Source organism: Anser brachyrhynchus (genome assembly GCF_964034855.1).
Source record: "Anser brachyrhynchus genome assembly, chromosome: 3".
Classification (NCBI taxonomy): domain Eukaryota; kingdom Metazoa; phylum Chordata; class Aves; order Anseriformes; family Anatidae; genus Anser; species Anser brachyrhynchus.
The window spans coordinates 89,015,062-89,038,898 of NC_137696.1; the positions used below are offsets into that span (position 1 = coordinate 89,015,062).

The following is a 23,837-nucleotide window of genomic DNA, read 5'->3' on the forward strand; positions in this document are numbered from 1 at the left end:
GAAACCACTACACTGGTTTCAGCTTCAGTAACTACTGTGACCCTGTACTATATAAAAGTTTTTGAATGTCATCATATTTTTTGTCATCTTGCCTTCTTTCTCAGTTAGAAATCTTACTACGATTGGTAAAGAAGAGAAAGTCCAACTAAGGGACTCTTTTTGGCTGATAAACGTAGTGATACAGTTCTTGGGGGGTTGGGATTTTAAGAAACGTGCTATGCCTTAGCATTTTTATCATTGGAGCTGTTGCTTGCATGTAGGTGCTTTAATGGGATTTCAGGTACATAATTTAACTGAGCTGATGTACACCAAGGAGGGTGACAGATACATAGTGGGAATTTAGAACACTGGCCCAGTTCTATAGACTTAAACTTAAAAACAAGCAATAATTAAATAGGCTTGAGGTGTGGTTTGTTTTTTCTTTCACTTTATCTTGGTAGGATGGTAAGCCTTTGGGCTTTATTATTGGTATGAACTTCTATTTAATTTCTTCTCTTGAGTTACAGAAGTGACTTTGGAGCTGTTTAATCATTCTAAGAGAAATACCCAAGGCTGACTTCTGATTATTCCCAAATAAAAAAGAGCTGATTGTAGAAAACCTCAAACTGTACTCCTGTGTCCAATTTTAGAAGTCGTGTGGATGTATAATTGTTTTTAACATAGGCCAAAGAAGGTGAATCATCAGTGTTTTTACAAAAATTTGAAGATGCCTCTGTTGTAGAAGAATGTCTGAAGAATGGAAAGCAATTCCCTTTTTTTTTTTGTAATTATTTTCATCCAAAATTGTCATTCTCTTGATTTTTAGGTGTTTTGTGTAGTACATTGTTGCAAAAATAATAGGAACTTCGTTTTCTTTAAAAAATTGGGAGACCTAGGAGGCAGAACAAGTTCTAGCATGCTACTCACTCGTCAGATACGTGGCAAAGAGTAAATAGCTATATACTGTCTTTGCAATTCTGAACAGTGCTGATACCAGAATAGAGCTGGCATAGATTGCTTTTATCGTTGTGAAATGTCAGTCTGTTCACAGCAGACATAAACTTAACCACCATCCGTGCTAGGGACACTCTTCATTTGCAGTGGCTGGCTCTTGGATTCAGATTGTGCCTGTGGTTGGAGGCTGTGTTTAAATATGATCGCATTTTCAGCAACCTGTGTTCCTTCATTTACAATGAACTTCATGTTTGGTTTCTTTTTTTGCTCATCTAGCTATTAGGTAGCTAATTCAGTCCAGTACTTTTCTGCTGAGAAGTGTCACTTCGAGGCCTTAATGCAGCACGACTTATATCCTCAAAACAAGGATGTAACAGTGAAGGAGCTGGTCCCCTGTTGGGCAGACTCCCATGTTTCCTTCTTCTACGCTTTGCTCTGCTACATGCTGTGTGAGAGGACAACCAGTGGGTTGTATTTTTGTCGGCTATTAAACAATAGCTGAGTTTCCTGACTGTAAGGACCACTGTGAGTGACAGAACTATGTCCCCAATAAGTGACTGCAACTTCTATCACAGCAGTGCTGGGGATTAAAAACAATGAAGGCCTCCAAAAAAAAAAAAAAGAAAATTAAATTGCCAGATCTGGTGGATTTGTGCATGTCTGATCCAGCAACTGATGTCAGAATGACCAATTGCAAAATTTTTTCCCTTTAATAAGGTATAGGCCTTAGTTAAATTCTAAATGTCATGGCGCAATTATTTGTGGTCTGCTGAAGTTTTTCCTTCCTGGAGGGGTAAAAGCTGTTAAAGACAATAACCTTGTCTGCTCTGATGTGGCTTGGCCATTCGTTGCTGAACACAGCAGCATCCCACCTCACCAGCCCATGAGAACGGGAACCATTGTGCTGTCTATGCCACAGACCAGCTACAGCAGCTCTCTAGCATGGGGTTACGTGCTAGCAGTCTGAGCAGTGCCCAAGTTTTATGTCATTGTGGAAATGAGACCTAAATGTTCTGAAATACTCGTTTCCTTGTACTAACTCATTGACTCACTCATTCCACATTTTTCTCCATTATATTTCTGTTTTTGCTTACCTCCTGTAGCTGCCTTCTACTTGTGGTATCTCATCCTGTTGCCTTTTCTCCCCTGTGGACTTTTGTAAGTTCCATCTCTGCTCCTTCCTTTGTTGTCCACTTCTCTCGGAGAGATGTGTTCAGTCCTGCTTCTGCCTGTGCTCCTACCCATTTTTGCTATTACCTAAAATTGTCTCTAATCCTTCTATGTCACAACTGTTCCCTCATCCATATGCTTCTGGATTGTCGATTCACGATTCAGTCTGTTTTTCCAGAAGCATTGGTTTTGCTATTTAATTACTTCACTTCACGATCTCCAGAGCTTCTGCTGTCTCTGTCATGCTCTTGCTGGCTGAAACCATAGCACCAAAGTGCTTCCTGGCGTGTCCCACAGCCGGGGCTCCTTGGCTGGCTCTGTTGGAGCACAGCACAGGTCCCACCCTTCCCAGGACTAGGTTTCCAGCAGAAATTAAGGCTCAGGGAGGAGAGAGCACACATTGAGGTCACATCCTACCAGGACCCACAAGCAATGAAATCACGGTGAATATGTTCAGGGACCAGAGCTGTGGTGTACATTGCAGCATGGGTTTGCCTTGTGCCATTAACTATCAGTAAAATCCCCAGTGATCTTTCTTTAGAAGAGTTTTAAGGCTTTTGCTTGAACTGTTATCTTCTTTTTATTTCTGTTGGTTATAATTAATTTACTTTTTTGCACCTGTGGTGTCGTCCTTTCTGTATTGTGGCTCTGTCATTTGATGTCTCTTGTTCTTTCAGTGTCTGCTGTAGGGGTACAACTGTCTCCTGTCTCTACAAACATCTTCGAAGCTTTGTTTTCGCTGCCTGTAGTTTTCCTTTGTATACAGAGGCTTCCCTCCAACGCTAACTTTCAAGCTTCTTGCAATTTCATTTTCACAAACCAAGCAGAGACCAAAATGTTGTCATCCCTGTTTCACAGGTGGAGAAGTCAGTGCCTTAAGAGCCGGCAGGTTTCCAGTGGTACTAAGGAAGTTAGGAAATTCAATTTCAGAGCCTAAGGCTGTAGGCTGCAGCTCTGTCGCTAGACCAAAGAGGGTGTGCAATGACAGCCTTTCTTTTCAGTCATGAGATATTTCTCTTTTTCCAATCTAGTATCTCAGCAGGTATCCAGGATTTGTCGACTGAGGTACAACATAGCTACTTCTTCATTCCTTCCACTAGTCCTGCTATTTCTAGAAAGCTATTTTGACTGACATCTCTGACCATGTCCCCTTCTATTTCTGTGTAAACATAACCTGTCATCTTGTATTTCTCAGGTACCTAACACCTTAGGCCCTCTCTATTTACCTGACCTAGTAACTTTGTTGTAGCGCAGACACCTGTGCCTCCAGCTGATGACACGATGTGTCACCTTTACAGCTGAAGATATTTACACTTCTTCTACTTGCATTTTTCATATGCAGAAATTCTACAGTTGTCTTATTGCCATTCAAGGTTTTTTTGAAACCTCTCCTCTACTATAAAGCCTAAAAAAACACATCTCTTCATAAGGGATAATCATTAGAATCAGAGAACGGCTTGGGTTGGAAGGGACCTCAAAGATCATCTAGTTCCAACCCCCCTGCCATGGGCAGGGACAGCTCCCACTAGATCAGGTTGCCCAGGGCCTCTTCTAACCTGGCCTTGAACACCTTCAGGGGTGAGGCATCTACAACCTCTCTGGGCAACCTGTTCCCGTGCCAAAAACAGATAAGCAGTTTTTTATCATCTGTTTATTACCATAAACACATAATAAACAATAACTGCTGCTTTTTAACTTCTTTACTACTTACTTGCTATCACTGTTCACACTAAAAATAAGAAAGGAATGTCACACGTATGTGAATTATGTTCATTCTTACTCAAACTAATTTGTTTATTCCGGTCTTGGGAAGGGCACCAGGTAGTTTCATTTTTGTAGACCCTTAGCCCATGAAGGCAGAGATTCTGTCTTCTGCCACCATCCAGCCTGGTGGGGCATCAGTCCTTTGGTAAGCACCTGGAGTATAAATATCTAAATAGTTTTTATAACTGTTTTTATAGATTGCTGATCATCTCAAATTTTTCTTCTTAAGCTTTGTCCCAAAAGGGATGTAAGTGAAGAGTTCGGTAACCTTGCTAAGTAATAAGGACTCAGCAAGATATTATCTTTATAGTCTTATTTTAAAGTGATTAATACATTGTATGTAAGAAAGAGGAGACAGAGTTTCTTCCCTCAAACATCTGTTTATGATTTAAACTCTGCAAAATATCCAAAAAAAGATTGTGTGGTGAACACTGACTTAGGACTTTTGCCACGTATCCTCCTGTCCCAAAGACTGCTCCTACACTACTATTAATTTTGCTGGTGCAATTCCAAATCTGTCATACTTACTTTAAAACTGTAGTTGCATACTCTATTACTAAACAAAAATAAAAAGTGAAAACCTGGTGAGCATTTGTATAGTTGATTTATAATATTACTTGAAAATGAAATTTTGGGCAAAAGTATATGGTCATTATCAGCAAGGTATGCTGTAAATAGACGTGAATATTTTTGAGAAAGTCAAGTTTGCTCCATGTGCCTTTTTTGTGTTTTTGTATGTGTAGCTGTTCCTGTCCAGGGGTTGATCTCAGTTGTTCCATGTATCAAACATTTTGTCTTTATACCTGGGTTGCAGCCACCTTTTTCACAGCTTGCTACGTCTCTCCCAGTGAAGTTTGCTCTAGTCAAGTAATGGCATCCAAAGCTAGTGTAGTATTTAAAGTGATCTAGCTGAACATTACATTTTGTGGAGGTTTATTCCAGCTCTAACATGCTTCTTTCTCTTTCCTAGCTGTTGCCTTGGCCCGGATAGGAATACACTAGGTGATCTTTCTCTTTGTTGAGAGAAGTACATACTTTCCAATTTGTATGGTGTGATATGGTGTTGTTCTCAATGTTCACGTAAATGTGAATTCTGTAGTTTGTAATGTTACAGTTTGAAAAATTGTACTTTATTGTATGCAGGTTTTTCAGACATCAGGTATGATCCAGATAGTGCTGGTTAGGGTATAGCCTGTATCGTTAGGACAGTAAGTTGTCTGCCTCTCAGCATAAAGGTAAGGCTGTCCCCTACAGCACTGCTTACTGTATTGATATTCAGATCTGAGCAAACACTGCAAGAATCTCAGGAAAAATGACTCCAGCATCTAAAAAACATTTTCATCTATTGAGAAATACTTTGAAGTACTTTGAAACTACAAAAAGGGCGGTAGGGATTTTCTTGGACTAGAGACAAAAGCTGAGAGCTAGTGAGGTGATTTTAGTACTACAGTGAAAGCCACCACAATGTCCCTTTTCCTCTTGCAAAGGAGTTTCCTTGGAGCTCAGGTCATGACATTCATGTGTCTGATTTAAGAATTCTTCTAGGATTTTGCTGGAAACTCAAGCCAAACTTTGAAAATGTTTAGCTGCCAAGTGCTGCACTTAAGAGCCCATCTCTGGGCACGTTGAGGTAGTGCATGTTAGTTTTCACAATGCTTCTCTGCTAATGCTTGAAGGATAAGAAACAACATCTGGATGTCAACAAATGGACTTCCAGAGCTCTGATTTGTAGGGTTTCTGTGTGTGGAGATCATTAGTCTTTATGTTCTGCAGTAGCTCCTATCTGCTAGCCATTGTCCACTGGCTTTGAGTGCACAAGCTGGGTTCTCTTCCCCGTGTTTGAACGGGGTAACTATTTGCACAGCACTGCCCACACGCCTAAGCTTCTCTTCCCAGAACCTCATGGACCCTGGAGACAGTCTTTTCTCAATCTTCTGAATTCTTGTCCCAGAACTGATATAATATTTATGAATTTGCAACATCTTAATTCTTTTTTTTTTTTTTAAAAGCTTGAAAAAAGGGAGAGAAAATGAAAGTATTTTGGATGCATCTATACTTTAAGCCTTTGGAAATGGGTGGAGATGATTATTTAGCTGAATCTTGTCAAGATTTGAAGCACTAGCTGTCTACATTGAATGCCAGGAAAAGTAGACATTTTAAAAGATACATGTGTGTATATTATATATGTGTACATTTATAAAACAATAATAGTTCCAGAAGTATAAAATTGGCTGTTGTCCTAGTTTTTTAGTTAAAAATAATAGTACTGGAGATATTGAATGGAATCTCATGCCATTAAAACTGTTTTACCAGATCATTGCTAGATGCTTTTCTTATTTAGTAGACTTTAAGCATTTCCAAGAGCTCATTATTGCCATCTCTAGGGAAGAGACTTTGCAGACAGCTACAGTTATTGTACATCTTTCCTGGCCTTCTTTGGGGAAGCTGGGAGAGAGCAGCAGTGTAATGGGTATGTTTCCTGACCAAAAATCTATCCTAGTGTCAGTGTCTTTTGAGCATTTGGATGAGAAACTGAATGAATTCATCAAAAAAACTGATTACAGTAGCTAATGGCTTAGTCCATATGATCTAGCTTCCCTAAATCATGTAGGGGAGAGATGTAGGATGAGGGGAGACTTGCTTGTGCTAGTGGTGTCGAACTGTGAGAAGTTTACAGAGCTAATCTCAGTTCACCATCTGATCCTAATTTTCAGTGAAATTAAGTTTATTGTTGCCTGACAGAGCTCTGAGACAAATTAAAACAAAAACAAATTGGCTGTGTTTCTGGTAAGAGGAAATTTTCCTAAATTCTGGAGGATTTTCCTTCACAACTCTGAAGGAGGATATTCAATAGCAATGTAAGCTACTACTGAGAGCAGGGATTGTGCTCTCACTAGTAGGCTAGGGGCAGATGGCAGCTTTTCTAAAGCTGTTGAAAACTACCTCTTGCAATTTGACCTTTTCATTAAATAAACTGTATAAATCATATCTTTTGCCAATTGTTAAAGCTCACAGAAACAAATAGTGCATGATACCCTAATAACAAAGAAGATGGACAGTCTGGCATTCCCATTTGCTCCTTTATGAGCTTCCCTTTTCGTCTACTGAAATGAATGTTGTCATTGTAAGCAAATATTCAGTTTCAAAGCATAATGCGTGTTCTCCCTTGTGCCGTTCTTATTCTTTATTTAAACTCTTCTTTTGTAGCTTTTTGGAAGCAATAGTCTCTTCATTATCTTCTCTATTGCTTGAGCATGAATGAATGCAATACATGGTTTTGAAATAGTTTGTTTATTGACAATTAGAAGAGGCATTTGCTATTTACTTTTTTGATTTTAATGTACAGAGGATCTTGTCGGTATGTGTAAATTTCATGATATAATCACTCTGACCCTTTTTTATGTTTTTAGCTACTAAAGCCTACCAAGTAATAAAAATGCTAATCAAGCCAACTTTTAGATCAGTCTTTAACTCAGAAAGATAAGGAATTTGGAGAGTTAGTGGCCATGGAGAAATATAGATGTCAGTCTTGTGTAAGGACAAAATAAATCAGTAAGTAATTTTTAATTCATGGAGTCCAGATGAGTTTCTTTGATAGTACATGCTGGTCTGTGTGAAAGGAACAGCATTTGATAGCATAATTCTGATGATACTTAGTATGTTACAGATCATATGCATCCATTGAACTGCAACCAGAGAGTGAGGGATGGATTTTGGGGCCACCTCAGTGAATGTTTAAAGTGAGCTTTTAGATATATGTCTGATACTCTGTAAGCTGAAGGCATTATTAATTTTGTTATAACTCACATTTCTTCATGAAATTCCTTCCCATGTAAACACTTCTTCCCAGAATGGTAATATGCATACATATATTTGCTTCTTAATGACAGGAAGAAAAATGGTTGTAGCATCTTCCATCTACTTCCTCCTTGCATTTCAGCAAAAATACGTATTTTGAGAGTTATCGAAGGTGGAAGAGGGTGTGCAGGTTCACTTGCTTACAGGCTCTCGTTAAGCTGTTGGGTCACACAGTGCTTGTGTGGGGTGTTCTGAGCTCAGGGTCATTCCAACATGCAGTGGGTTGATAGCCTTGAAAAAAATCGTGCATGTTAGGCGTGTGACAGGCAAGTGCGTGTATATTCTTCAAAGTCTATATGCTACAGTCATATCCAAGGATTCTGGTATATATGTATCATTGGTTTCTGAATATCTCAGGGGAAAAAAATCAGAATAAAATGCATCTCATTGGTGTGAGGCCTCTAAAATCTAAATTAACATGTTAAATATCAGTACTTACTTCACTCTATGCCAGGAACTGGGAGACCACTTGGTACATGTCTGAGGTTCCCCGATGAAGACTTAAAAAATACGGTGGGAGGGATAGCATTAGGCTTAGCAGAGGGTTATAAACAGATCTGAGGAGTGTGCACAACCACTTCCTTTTCTCACCTGGTTCCCAGTTATAAGAGCTGTAATTTCCTGCATTACTCTTTTGAGATCCTTGGTATAATCTCCAGGATCTTGAATATTTGAAGAGACTATGAGGAGGAACCATCTAAAACACCTAACCACCTGTTTAATATATTAAAATGGAGTAGGAACACTTCTGGGACCTTAGTTGAGTCTTCAATTAACTTTTTTTCCAGTCGTTGTTAATAAATATTTGAATATAAGTTTACCAGTGAGACAGTTTGGACTGAAAAGTTTGAGCTTGCTTCAAAGGCTATTTTTCAAAAAACTAAATTCATGATGATAAAACACAACCGTAGCCACTAGCACAGGCTGCAATAATATGTCCAGTGTAGGTCAGCTGAAAGTGTTGCCAGTTTTTCAATGTAAAATGCAATGTACATACTTTCACTTTCTCTCTAGGGATTTCAGAAAGCTCCTGTTTCTGCAATGAAAGCGAGAGAGGCCATTATTTCTTTATGATGACTTCTGGAAAAAACATTACTCTTATAAATATACCATTTTATTGAGCTTGAGTATTCCAGTTTTATGGCAAAGTTTATAAACATTCCTCTAACTTTTCCCAAGTATAAACCCAATTAGGGATGATTTTTCAGTTAATACGTGAAGACTTCATTTAAATATTAATGGTGGTGGCAACTTCTGTAGTATCAAAGAGACACGAAAAGGTTTTTTGCTAGTCTTTGAAGGTTTACTTTGTGTGAAATTTTGAATATTGTGATGCATATAAACAGTTGTATTAAAGTTGTAGAAAAATAAGTTGGTAGTAATAAAATGGTAGTTTAGGTTAAATTCTGGCTAATATTTTCAAAACAATGAATTACTTAAACACTTCAGAAAAGTGTTCTCTGTTATTTTCCCTTACTTTTGCATGTGTAATACTGAATCTCTTCAGTAGGTGGTTTTATTTAGTTGATAGACCTATCAGAAATCTTTAATTTTCCATGGTTATTGGTCTAACAGTATTTTTTTCGTGAATCTCTTTCCTGGTCCAGAAGAACTGGAGGGTTGTCCATCACAGGTAAAATCAGAGAACAGCCAAGTAGTTGCAACCCAGTTTTGTAGCAGTGGTGTGATTGCTCAGAATGCCACGTATGCCAGTGGAGCTGCAAAACACTTCATATATAGGGTGAAGTGCTCAGGTTTTAGGCCAGCTGTTACAAGTCAAGGAGAATTTTTCTTAGAGGCAACTACACAGAGCCCATGGAACCCTTCTGAACTTCTATTAATTTCTGTCATCTTCAACAAGATACTGACACTTCAGCTTCACGGTGCCAACTGCTGCAGTTTAAATGTAAATTTATTAACTTGCATTGCTATTTCACTTAAAGAGCTTATTGGAAAAGCTTTTTATTAATACATAATGGTAAGCTTCTGACCCAGAAGTAAGTGGCACATTTATTTTTCTTGAGAATCTCTGATCCCCTTACGCTAAGGCATGGTGTGGAAGCTGTTACCTACATTGTTACTGCTCTGTGTAACTGCCCAAGGAAGGGCAGGTCACCATGCCCAGGAGCTAGAGACTTGGGTTGAACACATACGTGTGTGTTTATGTAATATTTTCTGGTTTGGGGTAGCTTCTGTGTGATGTGCACTGGTGGTTACCTAATTCTATTGCTATTTAATTTCTGCTGACTCATCAATTGCTTTGCTAGCATTTTCCTGGAAAATTAAATTGCACTAGCCTTACCAATCAAACAAAACCCATTCGGCCTCTGTAAGGGAAGTAAGGGTGCTCTCCATCTCACTAGAATGTGTGAGATGACTAATGTCTTTCCCTGGACATGATTCTCCTCTATGCTTATCCTTTGTTAGGAAAGATTTCAACACAGTTCAGTCTTGCATAATCTCCTCCTTGGATTACAGTAGTTTCTGGCCTTCTTGGTGCACACCTGGTTTCCTTCCAGGCCATCCAAATGCTGTTGCCAAACTTGTCTTCCTCTCCTGCACTTTATTCACACTTCCTCTTTATTCAAGTCTCCTCATTGGCCATGCATTGCTTTACTACACCAAAATAGTTTTTGTTCTTTCATGGTTCTGCACAACTTTGTCTACTTCTATCTAATCTCTGCTTTAATTACACAGCCCTGCCACTCACCACATTGTAATTTTCTTTCTTCTCGAGAGAATGTTCTTTAATCTTCAGTGAGGAGTGCCTTCCCATCTTTACTTCTGCAACACATTTTTTTCACTTTTTTCAATTTTCAGATGTCTATTCAAAACCTACCTTGTGTATGTCCTTTCAACCATTCCACACTGAGTGTGTACATATAATTAATTTTTTTTGGAAATGAATGTGAGATTTGTAGCATATTATTTAAGCATTCTGCTGACCATTTGTACTGCAAGTTTATAAAGGCAGAAAACATTTCTGTAAGCTAGTCTGACCTCTTGCGTAAAATAGGGCTTTTGGTTACAGTCAATTGGTTTTGATGTTAAATTCTTTAGTTATAGACATCAGAAACGGTCAAAGTATTATAGCATTGGTGGTACTATACCAAATTCAAAGGTAAGATTATCACAGATTCCTAGGTTGGAAGAGACCTCAAGATCGAGTCCAACCTCCGACCTAACACTAAGTACTCCACTAAACCATATCGCTAAGCTCTACATCTAAACGTCTTTTAAAGACCTCCAGGGATGGTGACTCCACCACCTCCCTGGGCAGCCCGTTCCAATGCTTAATAACCCTTTCGGTAAAGAAGTACTTCCTAACATCCAACCTAAAACTCCCCTGTCGCAACTTTCGCCCATTCCCCCTCGTCCTGTCACCAGGCACGTAGGAGAACAGACCAACCCCCACCTCTCTACAGCCTCCTTTAAGGTAACTGTAGAGAGCGATGAGGTCGCCCCTGAGCCTCCTCTTCTCCAGGCTGAACAAGCCCAGCTCCCTCAGCCGCTCCTCGTAAGACTTGTTCTCCAGACCTCTCACCAGCTTGGTCGCCCTTCTCTGGACTCGCTCGAGCACGTCCATGTCCTTCCTGTAGCGAAGGGCCCAAAACTGAACACAGTACTCAAGGTGCGGCCTCACCAGAGCCGAGTACAGGGGCACAATCACTTCCCTAGCCCTGCTGGCCACACTGCTTCTTATACAGGCCAGGATGCTGTTGGCCTTCTTGGCCACCTGGGCACACTGCTGGCTCATATTCAGCCGACTATCAACCAATACTCCCAGGTCCCTCTCGGCCAGGCAGCTTTCCAGCCACTCATCTCCCAGCCTGTAGCTCTGCTTGGGGTTGTTGCGCCCCAGGTGCAGGACCCAGCACTTGTCCTTGTTGAACTTCATACAGTTGACCTCAGCCCATCCCTCCAGCCTATCCAGATCCTCCTGCAGAGCCTTCCTGCCCTCGAGCAGATCGACACACGCACTTAGCTTGGTGTCATCTGCAAACTTACTGAGGGTGCACTGGACGCCCTCATCCAGATCATCGATAAAGATATTAAAGAGGACCGGCCCCAGTACCGAGCCCTGGGGGACACCACTAGTGACCGGCCTCCAACCAGATTTGACTCCATTCACCACAACTCTCTGGGCCCGGCTACCCAGCCAGTTTCTAACCCAGCGAAGCGTACGCCAGTCCAAGCCCCGAGCAGCCAGTTTCTTGAGGAGAATGTTGTGGGGAACAGTGTCAAAAGCCTTAAAATTACTCCATCCATATTTGATATTCCCTCTATCTGTAGTTACTTTGGCTGTGACATTTGCAGAGCAATGCTATATGCTGTTGCCTATAGCTTTCTTTGGAATATAACTTTCCACAGTCAAGTTCTTCACTTTTGGAACGTGCTTTATAAATTTACATTTGGCCACATTGAATAAATATATTTCCGTCTTTACCCAGGCTCAGCAACCTATTTCATAATTCATGACAAACCCATTTTTTTCATGTGTAAACTTTCATAATAATCACTTTATTTTTTTCCCAACTCATTACTGTTGTTAAAATACTTTGTGTCTAAGCATGAATTCTTGTAGACCACACCAGAGGGATAAATGGTGCTTGCTTTTTGATTCTTCCATCCCATCTCCTTTCCATTAGTTGCCTTTGTACCCCTTTTCCCATGATACTTAGATTGTATATAATGGAGAGTAGACATAGATGTATAGTTTAGTTATATGAGTGACCTTACAGGTGTAAATAGAGTGGAATGGAAAAAAAATAGTCAAATGCTTAGGATATATTGAAGAAAAACATCCTAGAGCCCATGTAGATGGAGTTCTTGCAAGGGAGTCAAAAGAGCAACTGGAAGTTTGACCTTTGTTTCTATATCTGACATTTAGACAACAGAAGAGCTGTGGAACAGTGATCTGGTGGTTTCTAGAGTAACTCCATCCCTTAAGACAGTGAGATTGACTTCAGGCAATTGGAGATGTCAAGGTTATTTCTTCATATGTAAAAAAAACTCAGACCAGGGTGATGGCAGAAACTGTATCATCACAGCATGATTATAAAGAATCTGTCACAGAGAATAAGTTCAGAATTTCTCGGGGCAAACTTATTTTCCTAATGCAGTGCTAGGCATAAAACCCATATGTGATCTTGATTCCAACTTAGTGGAAGTGCTGTGCTTCTTTTTCTCTTTTGAGTCAGTAGAAATGAAGAGAGTTGCTTGCAATAGGTCATCTTCTCTTCATCTCTAGAATAAGAAAACGTCTAAGTTTCAGTGTCCTCAAGGACACGGAACATACTGACTTTCTCAGGAAGAAAAGTGAGGAAGCCTCGAATCCCATGCTTCCTGGCTGTAGTCTCTGAGACTTCATCTGGCCTGCATACTGGAGAAATTGATAAATCACAGACAGAGATTTTGCCATTTTCCTGAGATGTGGCCCTTCAGCATCTGCTTGGTGACTTGAAGCTGAGATTGCTCTTCCTTGTAAGCCCCTGAGAGGGTAGTTTATTAAGCAGGCGTCCTATAGATTGACTGTGGAAGGAAGCTGTGTCACAAGAGAGCAGGCTGTCATACTTCTGTCCAAAGTGCCGAAGTCCATATAACCACTATTAGCATTTAAAGAATGAAGATACTACTGTTTTTCTCTTCTTGTGGATGGTACCCTGGATTGTGAGGGCATTCAATCTACAGTGCCTAAGACTGTGGTGTACACCCCAAGCATAAGATGCAATTCTGTCCCAGCATGCTCGAGAGAAGAGAGATTTCTTTTCAGCTCCTACCCATCTTCTCCTACTGAATTGCCACTTAGATCTCAGCGCATGCATTTACCCACCTAGTGAAATTATTTCATATGCCAGAGTCTCTTTTTATGAGTCTGCAGTGTTGGCTTTGACTGACAGGATTCCAAATTAAATTTGAGCTTTTCTACTTCCCTGATTTTGAAATGGATGCATGCTAAAACAGTTTCTTGGTTAAATTATCATTGCTATAACATATTGGCTACCAGTGGCTGGTGGGACATAGTACAGAATTCATCAGTTGCTGGAGCACTCAGAAGTCCCATCTCTTTTTCCTAGATGCTTGGAATAAATTTCTGTTTTACGCTTCCCTCCCTTTCAAAAATATGCTTGAGGAAAATAGGGATTGACTTAAGGAATATACCATGTTATCTAGCTAGGGACATGGAATACTTTTCACATTGGGAGATGATGATCAGTTGATCTTGTTATGAGCTATTTTGGAAAGAATCTCTGATGTGTTCAAGGTGGACTGCAAGTTTTCATGTTTTTAGTTATAGAAACCTGAAGTTAAAATCAGTAATTGTAAAACCTACAAAAACATTCTGTTGCAACCTACTTTCCCCGTCTCAGGGTAGACAGAGGAGAGAATTAAATAACCCGTTTCTTTACCATCAAGTACCATGAGAGTACGCAGTCCCAAACCACTTCTTAAATATCCTTCCCAAAGTCCCAGGATTTTGTCTGATTCTGGCAATTCTTCATTGAAGTTGATCTTGGAGTAAAGGTAATAAAGTTTAATCTTTTCTACATCATAGAATAATAGCTCCATTATGAAGTACGGGGGTTTCCTGTTTGAGGTATCATACGAAATTGAGATTACAGTGGAAAGGCAGCGTAGCATGCTGAGTTCATTATAAAACAACTGGAGGACAACTGTGGAAGAATGAAGTCTGTTCTTAAGGTCCAACCCTGTGACACGTTGGGTACCTCTCACTTGAGGCATCTTTGAGATTTAAAAGTGCTCAACAGCTCAGTAAGTGTGGCAGCGAGGTCATAATTCAAACAGGATGAAAGCTGAAGCAATGTAATCATTCTGGCTTTTGTGTATGCAGAAGAAACCCTTTCTCCCTTTTAATTAGAAATGTCAAGTGAAATCTAGGCATAATGGACTTACTGATATTGTGTATGGTAAAGGATTTTCTTCATAACTATAGTATGGATCACCTAAATTTAGTTCTAAAGATGTTAGTGTAAATGCAAGTACTTAGGACACTGGAAAAAAAAAAAATCGAATTCTATCCTATCTTTACTTTCAGTAGTTTTCAATACATTATTTGTCACACTGCAAATACTTGTATTGCCTAATAGAAGAGGAAATTGGTCTTTGTATTTTTGTCAAATAATTAATGCCCTAGTCATTACAGTTAGATTTTATCGTCCATTTTCTGAGACCACACCTGGAGTATTGTGTCCAGTTCTGGGCTCCCCAGTCCAAGAGAGACATGAACAGACTGGAGAGAGCCCAGCAAAGATGATGAAGGAACTGGAATGTCTCTGCTGTCGGGAGAGGCTGAGGGAGCTGGGACTGCTCAGCCTGGAGAAGAGGAGGCTTGGGGGGATCCTACCAAAGTTTGTAAATACCTGGAGGGAGGGTGTAATTTTTATGAAGTGTAATTTGTGCTGCGGGTAAATAGGACACTTTGCTTTAAAAACACTATCAAGGATTTGGGGAGGGTGTGGTTTGTTTCATAAACGATCAGACAGTACACAGATTGTGGAGTGTATTTAACCTTTTGGAAATACATTAAGAATTCCTATCACCAACCTTTCAGACATATCTGAAAGGCCATTACTTTTTGCTTTTTAACATTCAAGGTGAAAGCTGCCAGTGATGGAAGCGATTTCCATCTGCTCATTATACCTTAGGTAGCAGCTGAAAAGAACAGATGTACTGCCCCAGGCTTTGTACTAATTTTGCTATCCAGTTGCATCTTTTATGTTAGAGAAAATAATTATAAACTCATACTAATATAATCAAATATGCAAGTAAATGCAGACATCTTGTTTTAACCTCCTAAAGCTACTTAGCAATCTTTAGGATCTGGCAGAAGATATGATGTGATTTCCAAAAGGCATTGCACTTGCTCTAAATCACTCAGGTCTAATTCAGTAAGACATCAAAGCATGTACTTAAGTTAAAGCAAAGGAATGATCCTGTTGATCCAAGCTGGAATCCTTATGTGTTTAAGAACCTTAATAAATTAGCCTTTATTGAAAAAGTATTTTTAAATGCTACTAGACACAGACAAATAAATACAGTTTAAAAAAAAAAAACATTCTGATGTAAAATTATCAGCCAAGAATCCCTTTTTATTTCTGTTGTTTATAGTGCAAACTCTCTCCCCTTTTTTGGAAAGTGGAGAAAATTAGGATCTGGGTAGTGAACACTTGAAGGTTTATTCTCAAGAGAAGATACAGCTTTTATAAGCAAAGCTAGTTTTTATGCACTACGTTGCAAAATTCCATCTTAAAACACACACGGTGAATGCAAATTTAATTTGTGCAAATGAATGGGAACCTCTGCCTTTTCCAAGTGCAGCTCTCACTTTAATACAGCACTCTGAGAAGTTGCCCAGAGAAACATTTCATGTCCAGATTTGGGAATCTGGGCTTCTCAGAATATATGGTTCTCCTAATCACAGTAATTGTTAATTGTAATATATATATAATACCACATTTTTCATCCTGGGAGATCTATGTAGGGCTTCCCTGTGACGTTTCTATGTTATTGTTGACCACCGTTCAAGAGCTGCTGTACTTCTTTTTGATATTTTTGGCCAAAATTTAGAACATTAAAAATCTTTTATTTGCAAAGTGTGTTGGCATGCACTTGTGCAGGGAAAAGCCTAGAACTGAGACTTTCTGAATCTTTTCTTGGTAAATTAAAATTTCTTGATAATCTGAGCAAGTCAGTAGTTATCACTGAATTTTTAAGAAATGTTTAAAGATAGCAGTCATGAAGTGAGCAGCAAACACACTCATTTGAAATCAGATACAAATGGTTGGAGCTGGACAGGGTGCCTTATCGTACAGTGTAATGGATTTCATATGCTCTTTTTTTTGATAACAGATCCTTTTTGGGTTAGTGTAAAGCCATTTAATTAAGACTACTCATTATATTCAGAAAGCTTGAAGGGCTTACTGACGACCACTCTGTATTTTGAGACGGCAAGTTGTGACTTGCACCTTTAGCTACAGCTGAGGATTCAGGAGGGATAAAGCTACTCACTCTTTCCAGATGAGATGGATTTTTCTCTTGGTTCTCTGTTTTTCTGATTTAGTCTGCCCAGAAACTTGACCAATCCATCTGTTCAGTACCCTTCCCTCTCTCCGCCAAGGTGGGACAGTGCCAAGTCTCTAAAGAAGAGCTGAAGAGACTGAAGAAAAAAATAAAATAAAATCTCAGATCATCTGTCTCAAATCTACACTCATCTCTTTTAAGTAAATATAAAACTGAAGGTAATTTGAGCTTGTTGGTTGGTCTAAGTCACAGTTAAAGCAGCTAGAGCAGTATCACTGAAAAAAGAAGCAGAATAGCTAGGAGAGGCAGAATTACATTTTCGGGCTCAAAGAGTTTTACTTTTAACTTAGGTGGGCTCAGTATCAGGTAACAAGTGAACCAATGCAAATTCTTGAGAAAACATCACTGTAATTCATTGTGTTTCCTTCAAGTCCGTAAGGAATGTTGGTATTTTTTTATTATATATTTAAGGAGAAAAACTGTCAAAATTTATAATACAGTTTTTGTTTGTTTGTTTTCCCTCTGATTTAACGCAAGCGTTAGCCGTGCCTGCAGACCTCTGCATTTGTGGAAGTTTCTCTGTGGTATGTTTTTTCATGCCAATGATCTAGTCTGTTAGTGCTGATGTTTATGTATGTCAAGAACAGGGTGTAAGAGTTCGGCTTATGTCATGAAATGTAAACATTTTCAGAAGTGTAAATTACTTGTATAGCAAGCGTCAGACCGTCTCTTTACTGTGTCATCCAGGCACCTTCCTGCTGAAGGGACCTGAATAACTTTCACAGCAGAGAGGAGGCAGATTGGTGGTCTGCCCATATGAAATGACTTCGACAGCACTTAGTACATGGTTATGCAGGAGATGGAGGTATTTTCACGTTGCAAAATCTCTAAACAAGTTGGTTGTACTCGCTCAGTCTCATACCTGCTTACTCACAAGCCTCGGGACATACGTGTGCAGGTGGTCTTGCCAGGATTGCCCCTGTGCAGCACTGAAGGCAAAAGGGCCTTGGCTGTCAAGTCCACAGTGGGTTCCTTGTGGCTGAAGATGACAAACTTGATGTAGTACAGGTCATCTATACCTTTAGGATCCAACAGCTATACTAGCGTTGTTCTTTTTTCCACAGGGTTTTGCTTATTTCAGTCTCCATAAATATCAGACGACTTTGCTGCCCTCACTTTGTGTCTCACACTGTGTTTGTGTCCTCACTTTGAACTTTGAAATATTAATATTTTTTCTACAAGAAGAAATAAAACATATTTACAACAATGTTGTAATGTAACAACGTTAGGTTTTACAGCCCTGAGACATCTAATAGCTAATTCAATGAGCTATTGAAGTAGAGGAAACCTACCTCAGATTCTCTCTATTATTATTCCTTTAATAACACTTAATGCACACACACACAAAATAGGATATCTTTAAGTGTTTTCAATGTAATGTTTCAGTAGGATGGACTCCTAAGTCTTCAATTTAAAGAGCAAGTAGTAGACTCTACAAAAATTAATTAAATTAGGAGAAATGCTAGGATGGATGCAGGTTGAAATGAAGTTAAAAGCCCAGGAAGAGAAGGTACCCATGTCAGAAGAGCTGTCGGGCAGGAAAGTGGGAAGGCATCCCTTCCTGAAAGCCTTGGGACAAGAAGGAGACTGTAGCAGTGTCATGCTTTAAATCTGTTTTGAGCAATGGGATATATGGAAACTAGCAAGCTTAAAGCACTTGGAGTAGGAAGGAATGAGCTGGTTTCCACATTGTCCTGGTGCACTATAAATGGTTCTGGCTGGCAGAGGGGTTGAGTGACGCACAAGAAAAGGGAGAGAATGCCAACATTGCTATCATTTTGGTTTTGCTCCTTCTTAGGAGTGGGTGTCGGCAACCACTTCTGATGGATTTTAAGGCTTTTCCAGTTCCAGACCCACATGAACAGAGAAAATATTCAAATAGGATTCCGAAAGCATTAAAAGCCTGAAAAGCAACCACTTGTTCCTTTAGGAAGCTTTCCAAAACAATGGCTGGCAGTAAGAACAAATGATCCAAATATATTTCTAGAAAAATTTCTTCACTATAGAAGTAAGCATGGATTTTACTGATCATATGGTTTGAATTCAAAATGATGCCCAAACTTTTATAGCTCCCATTGGATTCTTGAGGGTTTTCCTTGTTTGAGGCTCTTAAGAGCGTAGGGTTGCCAAAACGCTAGCATGATGTGTTTAGTGGAGTTAAGGAGCTGGGGACATTATTCTCCAGACTGTTACATAAAAATATAATCCATAGAATTAGTTTGAGAAGTTAGCATTGTTGTCACAGGCAGTTCAATAAAAATGTGTAAATAAAATTGCACAAACTAAGGTAAGGCTGTTACCCCAAAATAGGTTGTTAATACGGAGTAGTATTAGAGTGTTTTCCATCAGCCACACGTTATTCTAGTGGGCTGGTTCTTTTTCACCCATTGTGGCCAGTGTTTGCCTCCAGTGCTCAATGACAAATCTAAAGTTGTATGTTTGCCACCACTCTTGTCTGCATTTTCTGTCCTGAACAAGGAGAGATGGCTTTGAATTTCTGCCCAGCTGCATTGTGATTCAGACTGCCTGTGTGACTTCGAGCAGGAGCCTAAGATCCGAACACACAAAAAGATGTGGGTGACAAAACAGGATTTACAAGGGAGAATGATGGTCTGGATTATTGCCTTCTAGGGATGATTTACGTATGTTTAATCATCTACCACAGTGACAGATCCCAAGCAGGCGGAAGAGAGGAATTCACAGCTACAAACCACTTGCGGCAGGAATCCCACAGTCCTAGCCAGACTGCTGAAGCCAGGCTGTTGCTATCAGAGAAGTGTTTTTTTGCAGAGCAAGAAAATAGTTAAGAATTTTGGAAGACATTTACTGTGGTTGCACTGAGGAAGAATGTCTTCCTGATATTTATTTTCTGAGTGTTGGTAGTCAGGGCCTAGGCCCATCATTTCTTCAAGTGTTCTGGTTAAGGCGGTTGATGCCCACTGGGTAGGTTCTTTCTGGTTTATTTGTATCACCTTCTAACATGAACCTACACGGCAGTTACCTGCCTCTCCATTTCCCCATTACCTGCTATCTATTCTTGGGTCAGTCGTAGTGGTAGTTGCAGAAATGTTGTCTTTGTTTTAGGCAAATAATGGTATGATATGTTAAAAGTAATTTATGCTTGCAGCATTATAACTATGTGCAATGTTTCCTTGCTTCCATGGCTGTTTTTGGGGATGCATTCAAAATAAAAGGATATTAGATTACATTTTAAATTGCATGTATTCATATTTCAAATATGAAGATGAAATCCTCCTAAGGAACATGATGATCAAGTTTATCTACTTAAACAAGCAGTACACAGGTTAACCCCTTTATTTCACACTATGGCAATGTAGAGTCCAATACTTCTAAAATACAGAAAAGTATCTCTTAGAGTCTTTTCTATCATGACAGTTTCTTATTTGAAGGTCTTTGCCTCCTAAATTTCTTGTCCTGTTTGGAGCTGCTAGCACTCAACTGCAGGCCTTTTCTCTTTAACACGTCCCATGTAAGGTCAACCACAACCATTTAATTGTGTGGGTTTTTTTGTTTGTTTGTTGTTTGTAGCAGACCTCAGTTACTTCCTTCTGGACATACCTGAGTTGCTGTACGTCATCTGAGGAAACTCAGTGAGGTCAATCTGTGCCCTATCTGTAGCATCAATGAACAGATGTTAAGATTGCCATGTCTTAGGAAGTTGCATGCTTTGTTTTTTTTTTCTGTAATGTTTGAAAGATGATATGAATTACGGCACTGTAGTGGCCCACAATTTCTGGAATGTCTGTGGTTTAGAAGGCACAACAGGATTTGACGACTTAACATGGGCAGGCCATGAAGTGTTCGGTTCCCTTCTCATCCAGCAGTCATTTGTCTATCCTATCCGCCTATGAAGAGGTGCATTTCCAAACTGAAAATTTGTGGTGAAAATATGGTATGAGGTGAAAAAAAAATGAAAAGAGAATTGTTCTGTTTTCATGAGGGTTGATTCAAACAGTTTCCCTTTATGGTGGAGAAATCACAAGCTAACACCATCCATCCTTCAGAATGCTATGGGAGCTGAAGAGGGACACGGAAAGGGAAATGAAACTGAGCTGTTGGTTGCAAACATCATTTTAGGTTTTGGCTCAAGTTTCTGCTGTAAGTGATTGTGATAGTAAAATGGAAGTCACAGTAGAATCGATCTAGAAATTGGTGGCAGTTTTGGTGTGGTCACTTCTTCAAGAACAAAGTGTGGCACCTTCGTGGCCAATTCATTGTTGCAAGGGGATTTTCTGGAACGCCGGGGATTTACTGTTCCATATTACATGGTAGTGTGCCGAGTATAGAGTGAGAGCTTTCTACAGGGACTCTAATTTAATATAATTCACGGGGAGTTTTGATATGTGTCTAGAAAATAGAGAAAAATCAAATGCAGATGAGAAAGTGGAATGTTATATATGGTAAAATAAAGAAACAGACGTTGGCTTAATGACATCAGAAAAAAGACTTCCAACCAAGTTCCAGGGCTTGAGAGTGTTAATCTCATTAGTTTCAAATTATTATCCAAATGTCAGCTCCTGGATCCTTATGGAATCACAGAAATTCATGTCAGATACTGAATAGGGCTAGAAATTTAAATTAGTTATTGAAAAGTAGCTGCAGTTTCTTTTCTTATATGAACTCAGTGGTGATCTACTGTACTCAAATACTGACTAGCCAGATTCCCTTTCAAATGATTGCCTGTCATTATGCTGCTGAAGAAGTCCAGTTTTTTCCGTAAAACCTGAAGATGTATTTATTTTCAGCGGGGATTGCAGTTCCTGCCAGTGGAATCTCAGTTGTTCTGGCTAATTGTAATGTGGCTGTAAATATGTGATTTCCATGGAAGTTAATTTAGTCACAGGATTTTATTTTATTTTTTGCTTTTTCTATGTTGATGGCTTTGCTTAACATGGCTGCCAAACATATGTATAGTTTAAAGAAAACTCAATTACCATTGGAGTAGAGTATTTATAGTGAACTGCTCGGTATATGGATGTATTGCTTTCCTGGGTGAAGCAGGAAATGCTTGAGATCTTGCCTGGTTAGTCTCTAATAATAATTTCATAACAAAATTACAAACCATAACTCACAGCAATTGTCCTAGTAAGAATTTCATAGCAAAACCTTATTTCGATACTTTTAAAAAGTTTTAATCAAATGGATGGTCCCTTAGTCTGTGCAAATTGCCATTAGGTTTACCAATGTTTAAAACACTTTTTAAGAACTTTTGTGTAATATTATTCCAGGGTGGGATCCAGTTTTTATGGTATTTCCAGAGCCAAACTTGTACGGGCAGTTCTAGTACTGACCCTAAATTTTAAAATATTCAAGTTGTACTTTTTTTTCACATATGACATTCGGTATTCTAGGGTGTTTTTTTGTTGTTGTTGTTTGGTTTTTTGTTTGTTTTTCCTGTTGCTAAGATATTCTGAGCTGGAATTTACTCAAGTCTAAGGACTGAAGGATGCATAATAATAATACTAAATTAATGTGACTTCCATTTAAGAAGTACCCTTACTGGCACACCAGGGCAATCTTTTATTTATTAGACACTGGCATATGAGTATAGGAGGTATTAAGAATCTAACATCCAGAATTAAAACAACAAAACTGCTGTATTCCCTTCTTAGATGATTTTAGGTGTATCCAAGGTGCCTAATGCCTGATGAAGTCAACGTAGGCACCTAAGTATACTAGAAAAATCCTGCTGATGGCTCCCTGGTGATGCAGCTTTTGTATGCAGTGGGTGCAAGGCAGCAAGGTGTCACAATCTTGCAAATGCTCGTCTGCAGTTGCTGTGGACCCTAGTTTGAGAGAAGGTACATTAAACCACGGAGATCAGGGAGTCAAGTAATCTCTTTAAAAACTCTTTTTTGACTCTGTGGTCAGTAGTGCCTGTAAAGAAGTAAATTGTTTCCAAGAAATGAAATAATTGGCATTAACCTTGAGACGGTTACCACAAGGTTCACCAAAAGGTACTTATCCATGCAGTTGAACTGTCTCGTATAATTTAGCTAATATGACTAAGTAGTTCATCTGATGCAATCGCATACTATATTTTCAAAATACAGTTATATGCACATAGCATATACTGAAGGTTTCAAATTGCTTTAGGAAATTCCAGTTTGAATTCTTTCATTGGCTAAAAGCATGAGAAAACATTGAAATGCACGATAACTTTGATCAGAGCGTACTATTTAAGAAACATTTAGTATTCATATCAGACAATCAGTTCTGACAACCCAGTCAAACAGTAGATGCAGCATTTAGATAACCTCATTTCTGTGTATACACAAAATTTTAGTGTATATTAACCAAGTGTAACTCATTTGAAACTTACAGCTATTGCTTTCCTTCCTTAACATGCTCTCACATGTTTATCATTTGTCTGGATTAACAGTGTTTCTGCTAAATGTTTCTTCTATAATAAGAATAGTCAAGCATGGCCTTATGAGTGATGTGCTGCTGACCTGCATAATAACATTAAAATAAAATCCATGTTCTTTGGATTTATTCTTACTTCTTTATTACCTTCCCTATGGGGCCATTTATTTTATTTTATTTTTTTTACTCATTAGCTGATCACTCAATGAAGGCTTCTGCTGAGATGTCTGCAGAGAGATCTGCTGGGATGTCTGTAGAACATTTTCCTCTAATCTTTTAATCTTAATTTAGGAGTAAAGTATATTGGTACTCCAATTATTCCTTCTAGATGATTTACATAAGATACAGAATATCACAGAAGTGTATCAGTAGATGTCATATTATATCATTATCATATTACACTTGTATTTAAAATCTGATTGCAAATGTTAATAGCTTTATAATATACAATTATGTATTGTTCTTAACTTAAAGCACTTTTTTTTGTCTTTCTAGGTATGGCATGAACTGCCTCATTCAATTTGAGGATTTTGCTAATGCCAATGCATTCCGCCTCCTGCATAAGTACCGTAACAAGTATTGCACTTTCAATGATGACATTCAAGGTAATAAACTCTTTCTCT

The 23,837-nt window shown here is 39.0% G+C and overlaps 1 protein-coding gene across 1 annotated transcript in view; it reads left to right on the forward strand.

The window, feature by feature from the left end:
* The window catches only part of ME1 (malic enzyme 1), a 180,988-nt gene that overhangs the window by 120,094 nt on the left and 37,057 nt on the right, over window positions 1–23,837 (forward strand). Inside the window, exon 7 of the mRNA XM_080585663.1 lies at window positions 23,710–23,819. Coding sequence (XP_080441789.1) covers window positions 23,710–23,819 — 110 coding nt within the window. The remainder of the gene's footprint in view (window positions 1–23,709; window positions 23,820–23,837) is intronic.